The following is a 24220-nucleotide window of genomic DNA, read 5'->3' as shown; positions in this document are numbered from 1 at the left end:
TACACGTATGTGTGAGATGTCTCCTTTGCATGTATATTCAAATTTACTGTACGGGCAAAAGCCCATATGCACACAATCCTGCACCTACATTCACAAAGGATGCAATACAACAAGCTAGGTAACCACATGACATTTGGGTCTGAATGAAACTTCAGATGGATAAGGAACAATTGAACCCATAAACAGCCTGAAAAGTGCAGCAAGGATGCATGACACTGCGCATAATGAGGCTCTGCTACCAAATTTTGGAAAGCAATAGCAGACGAGATGAAGATGAAACAGACGATGCTGTAGCTTGCAAAAGAGAGGCAACTTTGTAGACAAAACATATTGGGGGATGAGAACACGTCCTTCTTTGCCGAGTAAATAATCATCTAAACTTCAGTAAACCTCCATGCATGACAAGGAACAGTCTCCTTCAACTAAGGAACATTCATCTCGAGCTTTCCTGTCCAGAAAGGCATAAACTCCTTGTATCTAATGGCTAAAAAGTGCGCTCACAATACACTACATACCGTCAACAAAGCAACTTTGGCTTTAGTGTATACATGCAGCATTCTTCTGGATCTTCATCGTCTCCACTCACTACGGATACCATCTGGATAGGGATAATGTCATATCCTTCCTAACCACAGCGCATTCTCAAGGAGTGCTGGCTTCAAGTTGCTCTTGTCAGTAGAGAAAACAATTGGCTAATATAGAACACTAGGCACTTCGCTGTTTGCAGAAAAAAAATAGTAAAGATACATACAGGTGGTATTATTTGTAAGTTGGCAACAATCAAAGATCAGAGCCTGACGCCTTCACAAGCCAATGCAAATGGGCACGTAATTGCCTAGCAGCAGGATAAGAAAGATCTCGAGGAACCCCAACTCTGTCTCTCAAGTAAGCAGCTGCCACGGCTGCCTCCTTCGGCAGACTGACTGGCAACTCTCGAGTTCTCTCCACACCACCAAGCAGAGCATGGGAGACAAACCGGAACCCGTGATCCACAGAGGTGGTTGTTGGAGTTCCAGGAGTTGTGAAAGCTCTTGAAGCAAACTTAACAATGGCTTCATGATTGCTAATAAGCGACCTTGCCGCCTCTAATTTTGCATTATTTTTCCCAGTCCCATCATCGTGACCCCAGGCAGTTGTTTCGGGCTTCAGAGGCAAGTCCCATGAGCCATCCTTGCCATTTATTTTCGCCCGATATGCTGCACCTTCTGGAAGCAACCTGCATTTCCCAATCTGGGGTTCCAATGTGTGGGTTATTGTGAAATCATCTGATTTCATAGCTTGGTATGCAGGCCGGCTGTCCATTGCATCGAACCATGCATCTAACGCAGGCCACTTGCCAGTTCCTCGTACTCGTTGCCCTAGCCAGTAAGGAACACTTGCTGATATTCTTTCCAAAAATGGTGCATAAACAGCATCCACCAAAGAAAACTGAAATCCATCAAAAAAACACTCATTAAGCAGAGACTTCTTACCACGTTTGCCACTTAAATTTCACATGTTGCAGTTCTCCGCATCATTTGCTACTCAAAATGCATAAACTTCAAGCTAGGTCTTGGCCTTAAGAATGCATAACACTTGCATCACTCGTGATTTGTTTTGCATAAAACTCCAGTATCATCTTCACACATGACAGTCGAAAAGATGGCCCCAAACTCTCACAAACTTTATCATCCATTTGCATCTGGTCAAGCCTCATCAAAACTTTCTAAGAAGGACGAAACAAATAAGGGTAAGTCTGACAAAACTCTCTCCTAATGAAAAAGTCTCTCGAGAAATTCTGGGTGAGCAATTGACAAAAGAAGAACAAGCTTTGTATGCAAAGGAACATAGGTTTCATTGTCACGTTTAAGGTGGACATTGAAAAGGAGTAACCTGACACTATTGCTTCTCCTTCCGAGAGACCCCTCAAGTTAATACCTTCAGTTTGGTACAACAAGAGATGAGCAAGAGGGGACTTTCAATGAGAAGACTCTTTAAATGTTATGGTCATATCAATGGTAGTTGCCACATTGTTTGATTCTCGAATTTCTCAAGATGTCATTAGTGAGAATTTAGTTGAGCTTGCATGTCTTGAGACTACCCCGTTCCTACCTTTCCGGAGCAAGGGTTTTCAAAGGCATGGATGGCTCTGTCTCTCACGAGTATAATGATGTTCGCTTGGTCATTCAGGAAGATCGTTTACCCGTCGTCTTTTAGTCTCTTAGCTTGCTCGATGTGATGTTATTTAGGCATTTAGTGCTTTCGCACATTCAAACCACGTTTTTCATGTGTGCGTGTACACGCACGCGCGATCAAATGAACAGCGAACCCTCTGCTCTGCGCAACCTGCAAACCCTGCGTGCCGTCGATTCTCGTGCGCCCCTCGGCTCTGCGAATTGGGTGTTCAGTGCGCCCTGTGCATCTCCTCGCAGCAGCCACCCCTTCGCGCAGCAATCAACTGTCTGCGCAGGCTGCTCGCAGTGAGCTGTATCATTCTCGTCCAAGGATAGAGCTCTGCTTGAGAGAGAGTGTGTGTGCGTGTGTGTGTGTGTGTGTGTGTGTGTGTGTGCAGCTTTTGTCCCCTGCTCCTGCTGTGTGCGCGCTTCTTTGTCACGGGGACAAGCACCACGTGCCAATGGAAAAGAACAGATTGAACAACTTTAAGCACTTCAAATAACAACTGAACTCAAAGAGATGCACGACACATGAGACAGGGAGTGGCGGAGTTCCACCCCAAGAGAGCATTGGCCCCAAATGTTGGAGTCCCTTTCGGTATTTCTTTATATTGCTTCAACTTAGTACAACTCCCATGGCTCTGCTCTGCATCTCCCACAAGTAGACCGTACATCTGCAAAACAACTTAAGTTAGCTCAAAAATTTCCGAGGGACAATCAGTTTTCTCATTCCAAATCGGAGCTCTTGATATCCTGGGTCATTGACTTCCCAAAAAATCTCATCCAATAAGGAGTATATTCTCGTTTCACATTGGGGCTCTTAATATTCTGGCGCAGCAAAATTAGTCATCACACCCAAACCACGATGATCTCTAACAAATGTCTTGATGCACTAAAATTACATTCCCAAGCAATCTAACCCAATTAGGAATATTCGATGGTTGGCACATCACAATGCAACACAAATGCTCACATATGCATGTTACAAGACATAAACATATAGCCCTCACTCCTCCCGCAAATAACCTAAAAAGGTCCGGCCCATGAGATATAGAGGCCTTTAACAACCAAACGCCCCCCAGACCGCAACCTGCGTCGTAATTCGGTCCAAGCATTCTCAAACATCATTTCTCAGTACTCCACTTGGGAGTAAATCACCAATCAATGAAAACCAATATTAAAACCAGAGTCAAACAATTCAAATCGGCACCAAGAATCCATTAAACAGATTCCAAAGAGGACCGATCACCAAACAAGTTCTCAAACAAAATTTAGAAAATTGCCAAATTAAAGTGAAAAAGCATTATCGACATCAGTCGAGCTCGAAAGTCGACAGGGCTCCGATCCTCATACCTGCACCAAAATTAGGGTTAAATTTCTTCCATAAGGTTGTAGCCGACCGCAGCATGGTCCATAAGCTCTTGAATGGTCAAAATTGGCTTGGACAAACAGTGTTCCTGTGGTGGTGATAGTAGCCCAAAGCTATAGCAATCACACTACCTCCAAGGTTATCGGTTTGGGAAGAGACACCTGTTGAAAGATATCCAAAGACTGCAAGCTGTAATTTGCTAGGGTTTCCGTGGTAAGCATTTCAGGATATCCCCCTCTGTCAGAAGCTACACTCCGAAGGAAGATGTCAGAAAGCATGTAACTTTGGGCAAAATTTTTCTTGAAAGCTTGTCAAGTCCTTGGAGTGTACGGCTTGGTAGCTATAGGCATCCATCACTTCATGGCACTCCCTTTGAGAAAAATGGAGTCTCGAAAAATCTTTGATCTTTCTCTTGCAAGTGGCCTTTATGGCTTATGCCCCATAAGACACAGCGATGAAGACGGGAGCGCACATCGGGTGGGAGTGACTAGCAAGTCCGGGGCAGGGACATGAAGGTTCTTTCAGGAAAAAAATTTGAAAGTGCCATATTGCTCTGACTGTTCTTTGATAGAACGCCTACAACTACCTACATGCACAAGTCTCCTCTTCTTTGCCTCGAGCAAGTGCGTCAAGGATGGTACTTATTAACACACAAAGACATACACGATTGGCCTTGCTATTTGCTCCTTTTGTTTCATCTACATAGGCCTACCGCCACCCGTGCTCACATCTCTCTTCTCGTTTGAGAGGCCCAAAATTCTCATGTGAAAGTGCGGCTGCCTCCCCTCAAACAACACAACAAAAAATCCCTATCTCTCTCTGTGTCCAATGATGGATGGCATCTCACAGTCTCTCCCGGTATCGCTCCAAATTTTGAAGCTATAAAAAAACTTTTAATCCAAAAAAAAAATTCCAAGTCTTTTTAATGAGTATAACATAGTTGGTATCGCTCGGAATTTTGTTTTCTCGAAAAGTCTTGCTCGGTGTTTTGGTTTCCTCTCAGTAGGAGAGCCACTTGCTTGACTTCTCTCTCCAGAAGGCCTCTTCCGAGCTGGGGGTGCCCAAATATAAGAGTGGGGGACTGATTTTCACTTTTTCTGAGTGGATTTTTAGGTTCTGCAGCTTTAATGGAAATCTTGCCTTCTCCCTTGTCTCATGTAGCAAGATGATTTGCTCTCGCGCATCTCTCTCTTCCCTTTGCACGTATGGTAATGCCGCACTAGTTGGGCTACTCAGATGACCAAGTACAGTTCTGTGGGTTTTATGTGCATTTGCCAAGGCAAGAGCCTTCTAAACAGGGATTGGATTAGCTAATTGCTAATTCCCCGCAGGTATGCACACTTTCATCGCGGAAAATTGCGACAACAAAGAGTTTTCTTGCGTGAAAACTCGTCCAAAACAAAGGGAAGTGTCCCATTGCGTGCGGGAGCTCTTGAGACACGCATAGACATGTTTGCTCCGCTCAAAACAATCCAAAACAGAGAATTACAGCTTGCTGTGTTTATTTGCAGGTTTAGGGTTTCGCACCTAAACTGCAAGATGACACCAAGGAAGCCTCAGGGAAGCCATGAGGTGGTTAAACAAGGATTTGGGCACCTGACAATGACCAAACCAGGAAATTACAGCATGCTGGAATTGACCTACAACTCATCGGAAAGCTTCTAAAACGCAAGAAAATCCGCCCTAGATATGTACTTTTGACCTACAAGGGTTTTGGCGCCGTTATGCTGCCGTCATTGGGTCGAAAACCTGCAATTTCAGCCCTTGACAGGTTTGGACAGCTTGGTGAGAGTTCGGTGTAAGTGTTCAGGTCATTTGTTTGCAATTGAATAAAGAAATACTCTAATGAAGCTAAGGTCATTTGTTTGCAATTGAATAAAGAAATACTGTAACGAAGCTGTGGCAACCACTAACCTTAGTTGTTGGTTTCTTTCCCTTGATTTTTATTCAATTTTTGGAACCCTCTTTTTTGAAGTCACAAATGCCCAGACATTGTGTGGCCAATGCGAAACGACCGACGGTCGAAAATTTCAGCCGCAGTCGGGAAGGGCAGGTCGCCACGAGATGGTCACGCCAGTCGGCATTGAAATCTGAGCAATAAAAGGGTGTCTAGGCTCTGTTCAAAGTCAATTAGGCCCCTCACACACTTTATAAGTCAGTGGGTACTAGGAATTTAACTCAAAGGAGGTAAAGTGGACACTTGGTAGCTCTAGGTTGATTTTCAAAGTCTGCATGAAGAGCCCCGGGGGGGCCAATTTGAGAGTGGAGGCTGATTTTTGCTCCATAAGAGACCTCAAGTGTGTGTGAGCAGTAAGTGCAAGTGATCACATCTTTAATGGAAAGCTTGCTTCTCCCTTGTCTTATGTAGCACGATGATTCCGCTCTCGTGCATCTCTCTCCCCCTTTGAATACAAATCGTGATGCCCCGCTCGAGGGCTTTTCATCTGTATGTACAGTTGTGTGGGTTCATGCGAGTATGCTGAGGCAAGAGCCTCTTGTCCAGGTAGTACTCGATTAGCTAATTGCTAACCCTCGCAAGTACACGTGAATTCAGAGAACTTTCACACGGGAAATCTCGTCCGATTCAAAGAGCAAGTAGCCCTGCAGGTGCGGGAATACGAGGGCTTGCTACGGATGCGATCAACACCCGAAACGGAGCCCGAAACAGTGAATTACAGCCTGCTGTGTATTTTTGCAGGTTCAGGGTTTCAACCCTAATTGATTCCTAATACCCCCAAGAGCTTCGAGGAAGCGAGGGGATCACTGTACAGGTGATCTGGTGCATTTTGGGGGTAGAAAACAGAGAATTCAGCGTGCTGTAGATTCTCGCCAGGCTTGGAAAAGTGCTCATATGCGCCAAGAAAGTCACCTTTGGCATAGGGATTTTATCTGTGAAGCCTTCTTATGCTGCCGAAATCGGGCTAGAGAAGGCCATTCTCAGCCTGGTAAAAGCAAGACAGCTCGTAGAAATTTGTAGGTTTTATAACAATAAAGAAATATTGAAAGGGGCGCCAGTCTTTGGGGCCTAGAGGGTGTCATTGTCTGCTTGGTAGCACTCTAGCTGCCAAGCCGTGGTTTGTTTGAAGTGTTAATGTAAGGTGCAGCGGAATGAATGTTGTATTTTCTCAAGATTAGTGATCTTTATTGCTCAAGGTTCCTTTTAGTTCTTAGGGAAAGAGAGAGCTTTCCGTCTTGTAGAGTGCTGTGGTCACGAACAAAGTGAGTGGATATTGTGCGTGTAAGTGAATGAGACTGAGAGAAGGAGAGAGAAGAGATACAACACCGAGAGGTTGTAAAACCCTCCTCCGAAGGCCCCACTCTCGTCGGCGAGAGTGGTCTATTCTTTGATTGCACAAAGGTGTACAATGCGAATGCAATGGACTGATGCAATGGGACTATGCCGATGACGACGACGGTGGTGACGACGACGACTTGATGGCTGAAATCTGGGATCTTCTGATCGCTGAATTCGGGGACTGTTTCGGTGGCTGAAAATGACTTTTTTGGCTGCGTTTTGTTGGGCTAAACTTGGGGGATCATCTGCAACTGAATGGGGGAAATCTGCTAATGTTCTGCTACTGAAAACCTGCGTTTTCCAATGGCTGAAAACTGTGGATCTGCTGGCGTTTTTTGATGGGCTGAAAAACGCTGAGAATGCTGAAGTCTTGCTGGCGTTTTTGGATGAAACACGCTGGCTGAAGTAGAGCTTTTCTGCAAATGAAAAACGCTAATGATGATGGTCTTTGCGGTGATCATGCAAGGGGGAACAAGCGGGAATCTGTTCTGATAGGAATCGCCAAGGACCTGCTAGATTGGGCTGGCGATGGCTGTCCTGGAAACGCCAAGGGAAGGGATCACAGTGGCGATGGGGGTCATGAAGGGGAGGTACTGCTGAGAAGTTGCCTGTTGAGCGGGAAGCTCTTGCTGCCTCTTCTGCCAGAAAGTGTGAACTTTGGTTTGCTTATATATTAACTTAGCAAAATTGCCCTACCTACTTTTGTAGGAAAGTCACTTAAAAATAATAAGTGAAAATCCCAATAAATAAGAAATTAGGCTAAATGCACTGGAAAATTCCCCTAACTGATGCTAATGGATTCTGATGGGAATTCCGATGATCATGCTATGTGCAACCGGAGGATATGCATCTATGCTAAGTGACTGGGCATGCACGGTCTACGAATAGACTCACAAAAGTGCCAGATCACTGCTAATCTAGACTGAATGAACCTTGCTTTGGTGGAGTTTGTCCAAGGACACATAGGGTTGGGATGTGTCACGTGACAGTTAATTCCTTTTCAAAGTGAGGTACTGGTACCGAACTGTATGGCATCAAGGGAGATCGCCAACAGCATCCGGAATCCTGGAAGGGACTCTTCGCCGGCCCACTCTGCTGTGTGGGTCGAGCGGTACTTGAACTTCATAAAGGTCTGCAACGCTTGCTTCTTTGGGCCGCGCCGAAAGCGACTCAAAGTCTTCAGAATCTCCTTCCTTGCTTCAACTTCGTCGAGAGTCCTACTTCTTTCATCTTCAAGAATCTCCATGGCTGAAAATTCCTGAAACCATCTCCAACACAAAACCATGAACATACCCATTCCATGTAAAGTGAAGGAAAAAAATATTGTCTTCTCTAAAGACTGTGTATGCAATGTAGATGAACATAGAGACAGAGTGACAACCCGTTCATCAAACACATGCAAACAATGAGATCGAATCTTTTCTGTTTGATCAAAATCAATCAACTATGGCAAATCACAATGGAAATGCCCATGCTTGGTGCTCATACAATCATGTGCTCTTTCGGAAACTGTTTCATGCCAAGGAAGAGACATGCAATGCGACTTCCTTACATACAAACTTTTCGGCTTTTCATGAACAATCCGCATACATTCGAGCTCATCCATGAGAGAAACGTGCTCAACATGCAATATGTCATGCCTAGGAAAAGGGATCACATAACGATGCTGACTAAAATACAGGAAACCTTCACGAATGAAACACTCGAACAATGCATGCGTATCAATCATGCGAACACACAATACTTCCTGTGAGGGTGCTTTTGACCAAGGCTCGAGAGCCAAGATCGCTTTTTCTTGAATGATCGAATCGTCTTGTGGGGGTTCTTTGGACCTCGACTCGAAAGCCAAGATCGGATCTTCGTGATTGATCGAGTCTACAACGAGGTTAGCTTCGCTAGGAAAAGCATCAACTAACACATCATCCTTGTGAACAATCACATCATCTTCGTGTAATTCATCATGCTTGTGAGAAATCACATCTTGATCATGCAAATCATCATGCTTGTCATTGTCATCCAAATCATTATGCAAATCATTGGCATCCAAATCATCATGCTTATTATTGTCATTCAAATCATCATGCAAATCATTGTCAATCAAATCATTATCATGCTTCACACAATCATGCAAATCCTGTGTGTCATGCTTGGGAGAAGAAGAAACTAAGACAGTCTCCTTTCCGTGATTCTGTGCAAAGTACGCCTGTACTTGAGAAAAAAGTCGCAAGAACTCTTTGTTTTGTTGGTCGCTCTGCTCTTGTAGTGCTTTGGTCTTACGCGCTATGGCTGCTATTCTGTCTTGGTACTTACGCTCGATGGCTGCCATATCTTCTTCGTAGGCTTTTCTTTCTGCTTCTCTTTCTTGGTCCAACTCCTCCATAGGAGTTAGTGCAATCTTTGTCGTAGATGGGGAAGGGTCGGAAAAACCTCCTGGTGGGGAAAATTCTTCTTCGCCTCTCTCATGCTCATCACTTCCAAGCGAAGTATCCATTACGCTTCGAGTGATGATCATTCTGAAGTCGTGGGGTCTTGTGGGTTCTTGGGGGTCTTGGGTTCTTAAGTTCACGAGAAACTTGAGTTCTTGAGGCAGAGTTACCCGGAACGCGGAACGGGAACGGCGACGGGCCTCCCTGCGGAACGGGGGAACGGGAATGGGCACGGAATGGGAACGGCGCGGAACGGCAGGCTAAAAAAACACCCAAATATTATTTTTTTTAGCGTTATGTGTTTGAATACAAGTAGTATTAGAGTCCTTTGACTCTAATACCCACAAAAAACACAATTCGAAGACCATTTGACTTGATTGGGATGTGAGGCGCCCAAAGTACATAGCCAGATGAACAACAATGAGCAAACACAATGCCCATAGTACATACACAATGCTCTCAAATAATTGCAAGAGTAGTAGTCAGAGATAACACTTTGGAATTAATTATGGCTAACATAGTAACAAGCCTCAAGGGCCGCCAGCGGCCAAGGTGCTACAAAAAAACCAAAGGGGAGCAAAGTTCAAACCAGACTTCAGTGACCACAATACCAAAAGACTGAAGGTGACAAATACCATAAAGATGCTAGTAGCTACAAATGGCAAAGAGGGCAAGGCTCAAGCAGCCATACAAAAAGGTGGATAAATGGCAAAGACTCAAGACTCAAGAGACACTAGCCTGAGAGGCCTCCCAATCCGTAGTAGCCGGCTGTAAATCATGCACATCCTCCCATTCCTCATCATCGAGGTCTAGGTCCGGCTCGATCTCAGCCACAGATGAAGTACCTGGTGTTGGTGGATGTGCATCTCCACCCGTCTGAGAAGCCTCTTGCTCCATCTCCCACTGTGTAAAAGGATCTGTCTGTTTGTCTGTACTCTTGCAAAGCATTTTCAAATTTGCGCTGACGAAGACAAGATCATTAGCCTTCTCCACTCCAAGCCGATTTCTCTTCTTGGAAGCAATGTGGCTAAAGGTACTCCACAATTGCTCCAAGCATGAGGTACTAACTGACTGACTGAGAATACGGATCGCCAATCTCTGAAGCTCAGGGCCATCATAGCCATAGTCCTCCCACCAAAGCACTAAACCTATTTTCCTGCGATCAATCTGAGCATCTGGACTGCCAAATGACCCCCGCATCTCTCTGTACTGTCTCAGCTGATCTCTGACAATGCGTCGCCCATCTCTGTCTAGAACCATCTTGTTTAAGATCTCTGTAAATTGGTTCATGACTTCCCTATCTGTCTCTTGCCCTGCACCTTGGAACTCTGGATCCACCATGTACGTTGCCCCGTGTAAAGGAGAGGCATATGAATTCCACCTCGAGCTGCAAAGCGCATGGATCTCCTCATATCGCTCTGCGTTCGGCTCAAGCTGTGCAAGCTGCTCAATCATGCGGTCCATTGCCTCATAAATCTTGCCAATGCAAGGATCCATGCCATCCAGAACTCGAAGCAAATGAACCACCGGTTTTACCTGTGCATCTAGACTCTTGAGCTCCTTCCAGAACTCAAGATCCTCTGCCTTATCCTTGCACAAAATCCCTGCAACTGTCTTTGCATAGGGGGAGGTGGTGAACTCATCACTGATGAAGACCTGTCGGACCGCATTTTGACATTCAGACAGCCTGCGTACAAGAAGAAAGTTGAATGCGAAGCGGGTATCTGAATACTTTAGAAGCACTTTGCCGCCCGACCTCTTGAGGTACTCACTCCGAACCAAGTTGTGATTGTTGATGAAAGTAACCATCTTCACTGCATCAGCAATGACTGGAGCAATCCAGTCTAGCTTGCCGATGTCTTTTAGAAGGTTGTTCAAGCAGTGTGCCATGCAAAAGCACACTATCACATGCGGATAGTGGCCCTCTATGATAGCTGCTGCTGCCCTGTTTGATGCCTCCCCATCTGTGACAAAGGCCACCACGTGTTGCTCACCGATGGTTTCTATGGCTGCTGTCCACTCTGCAGAGAGGACATCGGCGGACTTGCCACTGAGTGGCATCATGAGAGTGCACAAAGTACATCTCTCCACTGGAGTATGCGATGAGACCATGGATAGATCTCTTCCTTGTATCGCTCAACCCGTCAGCAATGAGCGAAACGCCATGTTTTGCCCAAAGACGCTGAATGTTGAGGGTTGCTTGCTCCACGATAGCCTTCTCTCGATCGAGCAAGGTGGTTCGGAGAGCCTCTGAAGATTGCGGCACATAGCCGGTGCCATACTCTCCTATCCGTTGCACCATGACTTTCCAATACTCCGACCTATTTCGATCAAACATAGAAGAGGTTAGTATCAAAAAAGTGGAAACGACGATAACGGAAGAAATGAGAGAGAAGATTGATGAATCATAAAACAATGAACATACCTCGCTGCGACAAATGGCATATGGTCGTGATAGAAGAATCGGGCCACGGTCGCATCCACCTCTTCTTTCTTCTTTGGGTCCCAAGAGGTGGCAAGGGTCTTTTGGCGACGAATTGGACCTTTTGAAGATGCACCAACACCTACACCGGGTAGAGAGGAAGAAGGGAAAATGAGGGTCTTTGGATCAATACCTTTGCGTGCCGGCTTGGCTTTATGGTTGAATTGCCGATCCTTTTCCTCGAGCTCCTTCCTCTTCTCGATGGTTACGTTGACACAAAATTTCACCTCATGTCCCGGCACTCGAAGAAAGTGTGCCCTCACTTTGTCATGCCCCCCTTTCCGCGCGTAAGAGCATAGCTTGCATCCCCATGCACGAGAACCTCCCGCCGCCGACAAGGTGCCCTCCGAGGTCACTTCATCCCACCACGACCATTCCTTCGCCTTTTGAGTGTTGCCCGCATGAACGGAGGGGGTTGAACGAGAAGAAGAGGCCATGGATGATGGATTATCCGTGAAAGAGAGAGCTTGATCTTGAACTTTGAGAGAGAGAGAGGGATTGAGAGAGAGAGGCTTGCCGCTTGAGAGAGCTTGAGCCTTGAGCCTTGAAAGTTGAGGGTTAGAACTTAGAAGTTAGCCCAAGAGAGAGAGAGGTTGAGAGCTTGAGCCTTGAGGCATGCCGCGGCGTCACACTATGGCTTGAGAGTTGAGAGCAAGCTAGGGAGAATGAGCTTTGCTTGAGAGTTGAGAGCAAGGCTCAAGCAAGGGAGAATGGGCCTTGAGGCTTGATGAGTGTGTGAAGAATGGGGGAGGAGGGGGGCATTATATACTTTTTTGACTGCTGAAAATGGCCGTTGGCTGCCTAACAGTCATTTTTTTCAATTTCAAAAACTGCCGTTTATGGCCGTTGGGGCCGTTCCGGTCCGTTCCAGCCCGTTCCGGTCGTCCCGTTCCGGTGACAGTTTCCAGATGGAACGCCGTTCCGTTCCGATGCGTTCCAGAAAATCCCAGCCGGCCGGAACGCCGTTCCGGTGTTCCAAGGCCCGAAATGTCCGTTCCCTAAATGTCTTGAGGTTCTTGAGGACCTTGATTCGTGAGAATCTTGGGTTCTTGAGGTTCTTAAGGTGTTCTTTCGCTTGCAAATCGCGTTGGAGAAGGATCTTCTCTTCACCCGAGTTCTACTCCTTTCTGCGGGCGCACCCCTTGGCGGCCTTGCGCTCACACCAAGGTTGCTTTTTCCCACCTCACGTTGATTGGCCGGCCGCTAAGTGCACGGTCCGCTCTTAATGAGTGAAAAGAGACACAAGGAGAGGCTGGACAAGCCCTTCTTTCTTGGGATTCCTGTCACTCTTCAACAAAACACGATTAGGAATCGCCACGCCCAAGTAAACTTGGGTTCGTGCGATCACAACAAGCAAAAAAAAATTCTTGTGGTTCTTTCCTTGAGTAATGCAGAACACTTCCAAAGCTCTGATACCAATGTTAGGTGCACGCGGAATGAATGCTCTATTTTCTCAAGATTAGTGATCTTTATTGCTCAAGGTTCCTTTTAGTTCTTAGGGAAAGAGAGAGCTTTCCGTCTTGTAGAGTGATGTGGTCACGAACAAAGTGAGTGGATATTTATTATTGTGCGTGTAAGTGAATGAGACTGAGAGAAGGAGAGAGAAGAGATACAACACCGAGAGGTTGTAAAACCCTCCTCCGAAGGCCCCACTCTCGTCGGCGAGAGTGGTCTATTCTTTGATTGCACAAAGGTATACAATGCGAATGCAATGGACTGATGCAATGGGACTATGCCGATGATGACGACGGTGGTGACGACGACGACTTGATGGCTGAAATATGGGATCTTCTGATCGCTGAATTCGGGGACTGTTTCGGTGGCTGAAAATGACTTTTTTGGCTGCGTTTTGTTGGGCTAAACTTGGGGGATCATCTGCAACTGAATGGGGGAAATCTGCTAATGTTCTGCTGCTGAAAGCCTGCGTTTTCCAATGGCTGAAAACTGTGGATCTGCTGGCGTTTTTGATGGGCTGAAAAACGCTGAGAATGCTGAAGTCTTGCTGGCGTTTTTGGATGAAACACGCTGGCTGAAGTAGAGCTTTTCTGCAAATGAAAAACGCTAATGATGATGGTCTTTGCGGTGATCATGCAAGGGGGAACAAGCGGGAATCTGTTCTGATAGGAATCGCCAAGGACCTGCTAGATTGGGCTGGCGATGGCTGTCCTGGAAACGCCAAGGGAAGGGATCACGGTGGCGATGGGGGTCATGAAGGGGAGGTACTGCTGAGAAGTTGCCTGTTGAGCGGGAAGCTCCTGCTGCCTCTTCTGCCAGAAAGTGTGAACTTTGGTTTGCTTATATATTAACTTAGCAAAATTGCCCTACCTACTTTTGTAGGAAAGTCACTTAAAAATAATAAGTGAAAATCCCAATAAATAAGAAATTAGGCTAAATGCACTGGAAAATTCCCCTAACTGATGCTAATGGATTCTGATGGGAATTCCGATGATCATGCTATGTGCAACCGGAGGATATGCATCTATGCTAAGTGACTGGGCATGCACGGTCTACGAATAGACTCACAAAAGTGCCAGATCACTGCTAATCTAGATTGAATGAACCCTGCTGTGGTGTAGCTTGTCCACGGACACATAGGGTTGGGATGTGTCACATGACAGTATTCGTAAAGTTTCTCTGTGTCATGAAGTTCAAGTAAAGTTTTTCAAGAGAAGATTCGGGTGAAAGCAAAAGTCTACCGCCCTACGGGCCGGTTTCAAATACCAAAAGGAGCGCCAGTCTTTGGGTGTCAAGATGTATACCAGCAAAGTGGCGCATACCTCTTGAGCCGGCAGCTCCCTGCTGGATGGAAGTGGGGAGCTTTCACTCGAGTGGAGGTCCTCATTGCCTTTAGAGCTTGCTCAAACACAGGTTTCTACATGTTTTTTGAGGTTCAGAGAGGAAATCGCCTCTACAAGGTCACTACTGAGGCATCAGAGGTGGCCGAGTGTTGTTTTCAGCGAGAGTTCACCTTGTATGCTCTTAGGCCAAGGGCCCTTAAATTGATTGCCAGGTCCTCTCTCTCACGCAGATTAGCTTGGGAGCATTGCAGAGAGAGGATCCTCGGTCCTCGAACATTGTACCTTGTGAAGCATCAATAAGAAAGAAATACTGTAAGGGCCACCAATCTTTGGGGCCAGTGCATTGGAAGCAAAACTCCGTTGCTTCGCCTCTCTCTCTCTCTCTCTCTCTCTCTCTCTCTCTCTCTCTCTCTGTGTTCAAGTTCTGTTCATTTGTTTGTAGTTTTCTCACGTGTGTTGTTGTAAATTTCTCGCTTGGAGTGTCCAAGCCTGTTTAAAATGCACTTAAATTTCTAAAAAAGTATGCTTCACAGATGTACAATGCCATCCAATGCCAATGTCATAGATGTGCAAGTCACAAATGCATTCACGTAAACAAGGTCGATCCGCTCGGGCCAAGTCTATTGTATGAAGCCTATACTCTTGTCTGATTGTACAGGAAACATTAGTTGCTCAAGGACGTACTTAAAGCAAGAACATTTTCCTTGTCCATCCGCACAAGGCAAGAATCATCCTTCGCTCAGAGTAGAACATATGTTTCTGTAAGATGCAGCAGGAGTGAATGTTGAACTTTCCTCAAGATGAGTGTTCAGAACTGTGCTCAAGGTTCCTTTTACTTACGGAAGGGAGAGCCTTCCGTTCCTTTAGTGAGAGAGTGCAAATGATCACAAACAAAGTGAATGACACTGTGAATGAAGATGCATGAGACTCAGAGATAGAGAGAGAAGACTACGACACCAGAATGTTGTCAAAACCCTCCTCCGAAGGCCCCACTCTCTATGGCGAGAGCGGTCTACTATTGATTGCACAAATCTCTACAATGCTTGGACTTGCCGACTCTGCCCATAAGTGCTAGCGCTAGGTTTCTATATATACAAGCTTATCAAACTTGCCCTACCTAGTTCCCAACATAAATCACTTAAAAATAATAAGTAAAAAATGTCAAAAATAGAGAAAATAGGTCTATGCACTTTAAAAATGCTCCTGATGGGTTCTGATGGAAATCTGATGATCGTGCTATGTGCAACCAAAGGATATGCATCTAATCTAAGTGCCTGAACATGCACGGTCTACGAACAGACTAACAAAAGTGCCAGAACACTTCCTAAGCTAGACTGACTGAACTGGACTGAACCCTTGTCATGAAGTAGCTTGCCCACGACTCCACGTACACATAGGGTTAGATGTGTCACATGACATCCCCTCCTTTTCAAAGTGAGGTACTGGTACCAAACTATATGGCATAGAGGGAGATCGCCAACAAGGTCTGCTCTTCGCCGGCCCACTCTGATGCATGGGTCATGTGATACTTGAACTTCATAAAGGTCTGCAATGCTTGCTTCTTTGGGCCGCGCCGAAAGCAACAGTCATTTGTGGCTCCTTCAATGCTTCAACTTCGTCGATAGTCATGCGTCTACCTTCTTCAAGAATCTCCGAGGATGAAAATTCCTGAAACCACTTCGAACACAAAAACATGAACATATCCATTCCATGTAAAGTGATTGGAAAAATACTATTTCTTCGAAAAAACTGTGCCTGCAATGCAGATGAACAAAGCGACGGAGTGCCAAATCGTTCATCAAAAACAGGCAAACAATGGGATCGAATCTCGACTTCCTGATCTAAATCAATCAATTGTGGCAAATCACAATGGAAATGCCTATGCTTGATGCTCAATCCTTCTTGTGCTCTTTTTGATACTGTGTCATGCCAAGAAAGAGACATGGATTGTGAATTCCTTGAATGCAAACATTTAATCTTTTCATGAGTAATCCGTATACATCCGTGTTCATGCATGAGTGGATCGTGTTCATCGTGCAATATGTCATGCCTATGAAAAGGGATCACATAAGGACGGTGACTATACTACAAGAAAGCATCACGAATGAAACACTCCAACAATGCGTACTGACCAATCATGCGCATACGCAATACTCCCCGTGGAGATTCTTTGGACCTTGACTCGAGAGCGGAGATCGGTTCTTCGTGATGGATCGAATCTGCAACGAGGTTAGCTTTGCTAGAAAAAGCATCAACTAAACCATCATCCTTGTGAACAATCACATCATTATCATGCAAATTATCATGCTCGTGAATAATCACATCTTGATCATGCAATTCATCATACTTATTATAATCATCCAAATCATCATGCTTATCATTGTCATTCAAATCATCATGCTTATCATAATCATGCAAATCATGTGTGTCATGCTTGGGAGAAGAAGAGACGGAGAGAGTCTCCTTTTCCCGAATCTCTTGCATCTATACCTGCACTTGAGAAAAGAGTCGCAACATCTCTTTCATGTGTTGGTCGTTCATTGCGTTTCTTGCTTTGTTCTCGCGATCAAATTTTGCTTGTCTTTCTTTGTTCTCACGCGGTCAAATTCTGCTTGTCTTTCTTCACGCTCACAATCCAATTTGGCTTGTCTTTCTTTGGTTTCCAAGCGTGCTTGCTCGTGCTCACGCGCTATGGCTGCCATTCTTTCTTCGCTTTCACGTGCTATGGTTGTCATTCTTTCTTCGTATTTACACTCTATGGCTGCCATTCTTTCGTCGCTTTCTAGCTTCCTATCCATCATCATCTTGTCGAAAGCCTCCATAGGAGTTAGTGCAATCCTTGTCGTAGATGAAGAAGAGGGAGGGTCGGAAAAACCTCCTGGTGGGGAAAACTCTTCTTCACCACTCCCATGCTCACCACTCCCATGCTCACCACCTCCATGCGAAGTATCCATTCCGCTTTGGGTGATGACCATCCACTGAGATCTTTGGACCTTAAGTTCACGAGGAGCTTGGGTTCTTGTGGGTCTTGGGTTCTTGGGTTCTTGGGTTCTGGGGTTCTTGGGTTCTTGGGGTTCTTGAGGGCCTTGAGGTTCTTCTTTAGCTTGCAATCTGTGCTAGAGAAGGATCTTCTCTTTACCCGAGTTCTTCTCTTTTCCGCGGGCGCACCCCTTGGCGGCCTTGCACTCACACCAAGGTTGATTTTTCCCACCTCACGTCGATTGGCCGGCCGCTAAGTGCACGGTCCACTATCAATGAGTGAAAAGAGAAACAAGGGGAGGTTGGACAAGCCCTTCTTTCTTGGGTTTCCTGTCACTCTTCAAAACACGATTAGGAATAGACACGCCCAAGAGGACCTGGGTTACGTGTGACCGCAACAAGCAAAAAAATTTCTGTGGTTCTTTCCTTGAGTGATACAGAACACTGTCAAAACTCTAATACCAATGTAAGGTGCAGCGGAAGTGAATGTTGAACTTTGCTCAAGATGAGTGTTCCAAACTGTGCTCAAGGTTCCTTTGACTTACGGAAGGGAGAGCCTTCCGTTCCTTTAGTAAGAGAGTGCAAATGATCACAAACAAAGTGAATGACACTGTGAATGAAGGTGCATGAGACTCAGAGATAGAGAGAGAAGAATACGACACCAGAATGTTGTCAAAACCCTCCTCCGAAGGCCCCACTCTCTATGGCGAGAGCGGTCTACTATTGATCGCACAAATCTCTACAATGCTTGGACTTGCAGATGATATCGACGATGATGAGGATGACGATGGGACATGCTGAAATCTGAAAATGCTAATGGCCGAAATCTGCAAATCTTTATATGCTGAATTCTGACTCTATGTCGGTGACGATGTCAATGACGACGATGCGACGACGATGCGCTGAAAACGCAGATGCTGAAATCTACGTTTTCCGGGCTGAATCTGCAAACTTCGCGGGATCTAACCGTGCGGCAAGGATCTGCTGCGGGAAGGTGAGATCTGCGAGATTCGGGACTTGTTCTACTGTGTCTAAGTGCTGAAAATTGAAAACACTGATGCTTCTTGGGATTCCGTCACGGTGAATCTGCAAAACGCTGAAGTGTTATGCTGATGCAAAAACGCTAGGCTGAAAATCGTCTGCTGCAGTGGGAATCTGCTAACGCTAGGGAACCTGCTATGTTGCTGTCGCCAAGGCAGATTTGCTGTGCAAAAACGCCAAGGCTGGTCTCTGTGATGAAAACGCTAGGTCCTTGCTTTTGATACAAAAACGCTAGGCCTGCTGGGGTCCTGCTGAGAAGGTGCCTGTTGAACCGAGTTCTTGTTGCCTCTTCTGCCCATAAGTGCTAGCGCTGGGTTTCTATATATACAAGCTTATCAAATTTGCCCTACCTAGTTCCCAACAAAAGTCACTTAAAAATAATAAGTGAAAAATGTCAAAAATAGGGAAAATAGGTCTATGCATTGTAAAAATGCTCTGATGGGTTCTGATGGAAATCTGATGATCATGCTGTGTGCAACCAGAGGATATGCATCTAATCTAAGTGCCTGGACATGCAAGGTCTGCGAACAGACTCACAAAAGTGCCAGAACACTTTCTAAGCTAGACTGACTGAACTAAACTGAACCCTTGTCATGAAGTAGCTTGTCCACGTACATGTAGGGTTAGATGTGTCACGTGACAGCTCCACACAAAGCTAGAAATCCATCAAGTCCAATCAAGCTTAGACAATGGCTCGGACAAAGTTCAAACAGTATTCTCAAATAGCTAGTTCTTCTTGTATCCATAGGAATGGATCTCCATCTTAGTACTGTTAAAAGTAAATTCAATCTCTGGGAGATAGAATCCTCAATCAAGTTGACGACACGAGAGCACAAAGCATGTCCTCCCTTTTCTCATTAGTGCGTTTAGTTTGTCCATCAGTTTCACGATGATCCAAGGATGAAATGCACAAACGGGTCTCCAATTTCTGGAAAACCATTTGCAAAAAATTACCAATGAATTGGGATCACGGATTTTTCTCATGCAAACCATAGAGCTTATATAAGTGCTCCACAAAGAGTTGGGCTAATTCATGGCTCTTTATGGTGGCGAAAGCAGGAATGAAGTGCGTCATCTTTCTGAGTCGATCAACGACCACCCAAATGGCACCATGACCACCGTTGGTCCGCAACAATCCTACTACAAAGTCCATAGAAATGCTATTCCATTTCTTGTCAAGAATCTCAAGAGGATGTAAGAGCCTAACATGCTTTTGATATCTGCTTCATTAAGCTGAAATTGTGCGCATTCGTGCACATACTTCTCAACGCTAGCTTTCATGTGTGGCCAAAAGAGATACCGATGCACTAAGGCCAAAGTACCCACCTTGCATTGGGAGCATCGTGACACTCAAACATACCCTTCTTATGGATATCCTCATCCAGTAAGAAGATGTGGAGAAAGTCGAGGCCAATCCATCCGTATGTGTGCTCATCCAAATTCCCATGCATGCTCATTAAGCCCATTAAATAGTACACGATAAGACGTCTGCTGAAAGTTCACTATACCTGGCCATTTTCTATGTTTACAAGTGTTTAAACTAGCCTTTGTGTTTTAGAGGCTACAACCAATCTCTAGATAATGTGCATTTTCCTTTGTGTTTAATATAAAGTCTCCAGCACTTCTCCTCCTTTCTCGCCTTGTTCCCTTTCATCTTCTTTCTCACCTTGGCTCCTGGGCTCTCTAATAGCTTCCTCAATAATCACATCATTACAATACAGGAGTAAGCTCTAACTATGTGCCATTTCCAAAATTCTTGGATACTATGCTTAACAGCTGAAGATACTTGGAGGATCATCCTCTTTCTCAAAACACATTTTAATAAACAAATTCGGTATAAGAAAAGCTGAAAGAGGGATACCAATACCTCTTGTCCTAAAAAATAAGGTCCACCAAACTGCTTCAATGAAGCATCAACACCATCCACAGCCTTATTGAAAGAGTCCATGGAGCCCCACATCCCTCCTCGCAAAGCTGAAAGCCATGCCCCAACAAGCCGGCGTTCTTGTTTCAACAAGAGGTTCACAGCATTCCACTTCTCTAGCGATGTTTTTGATGGAAGCAGGGGCTTATGTTCAGGAAAGGAATCTTCTAGAATCATCATGATGTCAAGAGACTCAGGAATAACTTTCCCAGCCAGCTTTATCGCAGGAAGAAGACCCGAGGGTATCATTTGAAGGTACCAATCTGGTTTACTTCCGTAGCAGTTCATGTTGATTTTCTCTACAGAGTAGGGAATGCACTTTTCTTCAAGCTGAAGCCAAACACGTTCACAATAGGGGCACCAGGATGAGTTGTCTCTGTAGAATGTGAGAGCAGGAGCAGAGTTCTCAAATAGACGAGTGTTTGCATGCGAGAGCCTAAATGGTCCTTCCTTAGCCTCACCAAGCTCCTTTGCAAGCTCCTCCCAAGAAGGAGCTGTCTGTCTAGAGGAGGAAGCCATGCCAATCAGCCTAGTTCTTGATCGTATTTGTAAAACACGCTGAGAATAAGCCTGCACAAAAAAAAAAACTTGGAGCTTCACACTCTCTCTCTCTCTCTCTCTCTCTCTCTCTCTCTCTCTCTCTCTCTTCTTCTTCTTCTGCATCAAAGAAAACTTCAGCTTACCGTACAGAGATTTCTTTGTGAAAAATTGATTGAAAACGAGAATGGACGAGACAACAATGGTGGCGGAACTGCTGCAGCTGCCCCCGCGGCAGAAGCAGCAGCGCCATCCATTTCGGGCCGGAAAGATTAAAGTATAATTATTAAATATGTATTCCTTGTTTGTTGGATATATATATATATTTGTTGGATAGAGAGAGAGAGAGAGAGAGAGAGAGAGAGAGAGAGAGTGTGTTTCTACAACAAGCTTCTCTATTTATCAAAATGCCCAAAATACCCCTCTAATTGGTGGAAATTCCCAACATAACCCTCATGTTTGGCCAAATTCCCCAAAGTGCCCTTCACTTTCTCCAAAATACCTCTCTTTAACCTCACAAACATCTCCAAACGCAAATTTTTTTATAACTATCCATAGGAAGATTGGTTCTCCCTTGACAGAATATGATATTTTAGATGGTTTTGTAGGCTCCTGCATAACTGTGTGTCACTTCTGAATGTCCAAACTTGAGAACTGCTCTTGATTTCTTGCAGATTAGGAATCTATTATCTGTTAGTAGAACTTGAAGCAGTGCTTTCAACATAAATATAATTGCTCTGATAATAATTGGTGCACCCCCTCTACATTGCTAATTGAAGCCATCACCAATGCATATAGCACCTAACCACTTAGTGACTCGCTAAACAATAACACCATACCCTGTGATCATAATAGACATATCAATCCTCGATGTACCATAAATAAAATCAATTCTAACTAAACAATCAATAAATATTCAAATATGAATATCCATAACATACCCTCCTGCAGACAAAGGACGATTGTCCTCAATTGCTACCAAAACCAAACTAATGGCACAAGTGGCCATTCACTTGCGGAATGGTCTAACAATTGGTGTTGCCTAAATCAGCGGACCTACACCAGTCGACGTGCTACCTAAACTGATGAATCCGAACTTGTGCTCAAAAACTGACAGATCTGCAACGTAGTCATGCTACCTAAACCGACAAATTTGCACTAGTGCTAACTAAACTAGCAAATCTGCACTGAAAGGGGATTGCTCCTTGAACTGTCTTACAATACCATGTATAAAGAGTAGAGGTTTGGAGCAAGCTTCAGAGGGAGCTTTTTTTGGATATTGCTCTACTAACCCAATCTAGTAAAAAAGCTCACTCAAAAATCTTGCTCCAAAAAGCTCGCTCCAAAGAGAGCTTTTCGAGCAAGCTTCTGGATTAAGCTTTTTTTTCTCTCCCTCTCCCCTCTCTCTCTGTCCTCTCTCCGACTCACGTTCTCTCTCTCTCTCTCTCTCTCTCTCTCTCTCTCTCTCTCTCTCTCTCTCTCTCTCTCTCTCTCTCTCTCCACCTCCCTCCCTCTCCCTCTATACATATAGATATCTCTCTCTCCCCCTCTACCTTTCTCTCTCTATCTCTCTCCCCCCTTCTCTCTTTCTATCTTTCTCTCCCCTTCTCTCTCCTCTCTCTCTCTCTCTCTCTCTCTCTCTCTCTTTGTGGGTGCTAAAGGAAGGAAGGAAGGAGAGAGAGAGAGAGAGAGAGAGAGAGAGAGAGAGAGAGAGAGAGAGGGAGGGAGGGACTGAGAGATAGAGAGAGAGAGAGAGAGAGATTGAACTTCTTTTGAATCCCCATGTATAAAGTGTATATCTGTATGTAAAGGAAAAGAAAGAACTTATGACTTTGCATCTTACTCGAGGATTTTGTCCTTAGTTCTATGCAAGCACTAAACTCCAAAAGGTTAGCAGTCTGCATATGTTGTTGAAGATGTACCTCTTGCATATCTATTTGAAGAAAGTGATCCTGTATAGCTACATAATTAAAACGCTCCATATTCCAATCTTTGTGGGCATGTTGTGATTCCCCTAGGTGTTTCTTTTACTCCCTCTTGAGTATTGGTTTTAGATTGTGTATTGGATATTAATTGTATAATTCAAAGAATCCTCAATAGCTACGGGAAAAATAAACCGCAAAACAAGTTTAATGTCTTACTATGGTAATTAAATTGAAACATGTGATTGATTCATTTGATAATTGTTGCCTGAGTAATCAATTTGCAGGATGATAAAGATATTCAAGACAAGTAAATGACACAACATAGAGGGCCGCATTTCATGAGGTCGACTTCCCCTTGAAAAGACTTTCCATTAGAGGATTACATCTGTGTGCAAAAATAAACCATGAATATGTCAAGCTCTTCGGTAATTACCACACTCTGCGAAGACTTAAAACTTTACAAAACAAGGAATGTGCCCAATCTTCTCCTGTAATACCAGCGCCCTCCCTCTCAAAGGCATCCGATTATGTAAATTAGGTAACCCTGTGGAGAGGGAGAGAGATGGGAATTGGAAGATAAATAACTTATCATGCTTACACAACTTAAACGAGTAGAGATTTTGCCTATGAACTCTCAATGGCTTCTAGCAAGCTGTGTGTGTGTGTGTGCGCGCACACACACAAACACACACCAACCAAGAGCATAAAAAGCATAACCGTATGCTTAAGTAGCGAGCAAACATGATGCTCAATATGCATCTAGCAAAAGTGTATGCACAATCTGACAATTGCAAGCAACCTCTATTTATAACCTATAGAACTTATGACTACCTCTAAGCTGTAGCCATTATGAGCATAGTACGGCCGGCCGCCTTCGGCGGCCTCTCTCTCTCTCTCCCCCTCTCTGCCTCTTTATCGTGTGCAAAGGGGCTTGTTTTTGTTTTGGACTTTAGCCTTCAGGTCGCAGATTGCGACAAGTGTAAAGGGCTCCCCCTTCCGCCATATTGTGTTAGTAGATACACGAATCTCACTCCTGTGAGAGTGGGTACAAAACACCAATCCGTGTCTGAAATTGACAAAGCCTATCAAAGTGAAAGTCAAAAACTTGATCACAGTCAAAGTGGAAGTAAATCTCGACCACTAAAGCATCAAAGAGTAAGCTGCAGATATGTAGAAAGCATGGCGAGAATCTAGGAAAAAACCGACAGAGTTTCCCCTGAATTTTGAGTAAAATCTCAAAAAATTATCACCAAAACGCATAGCGCATAAACAGACACTCAGTGTCTCAGTA

At 44.7% G+C, this 24220-nt stretch overlaps 1 protein-coding gene across 1 annotated transcript; it reads right to left on the bottom strand.

The window, feature by feature from the left end:
• Positions 1-268: 268 nt before the first annotated feature.
• Positions 269-21307, bottom strand: LOC147465666 (protein IN2-1 homolog A-like). Its single transcript, XM_086521266.1, has 3 exons — positions 21151-21307; positions 20411-21037; positions 269-1428 (listed from the first exon to the last, which is right to left on the bottom strand). Exons 1-3 carry the CDS (start codon positions 21259-21261, stop codon positions 781-783), a joined length of 1386 nt encoding a protein of 461 aa, XP_086377392.1. The 5' UTR covers positions 21262-21307; the 3' UTR covers positions 269-780.
• Positions 21308-24220: the final 2913 nt, after the last annotated feature.

The sequence above is a fragment of the Adiantum capillus-veneris genome, chromosome 1 (assembly GCF_014529385.1).
Source record: "Adiantum capillus-veneris isolate H3 chromosome 1, ASM1452938v2, whole genome shotgun sequence".
Classification (NCBI taxonomy): Eukaryota; Viridiplantae; Streptophyta; class Polypodiopsida; order Polypodiales; family Pteridaceae; genus Adiantum; species Adiantum capillus-veneris.
Note: the sequence above shows the minus strand (reverse complement) of the source record. Positions and strands in the feature narration are given on the sequence as shown.

Coding starts and splice junctions, on each gene's coding strand:
- LOC147465666 (XM_086521266.1), bottom strand. CDS start 21,261: ATGGATGGCGCTGCTGCTTCTGCCGCGGGGGCAGCTGCAGCAGTTCCG. Junction 21,038..21,150: donor CACAAAGAAATCTCTGTACG/GTAAGCTGAAGT, acceptor TTTTTTGTGCAG/GCTTATTCTCAGCGTGTTTT. Junction 1,429..20,410: donor CTTATTTTTTAGGACAAGAG/GTATTGGTATCC, acceptor GATGGATTTCAG/TTTTCTTTGGTGGATGCTGT.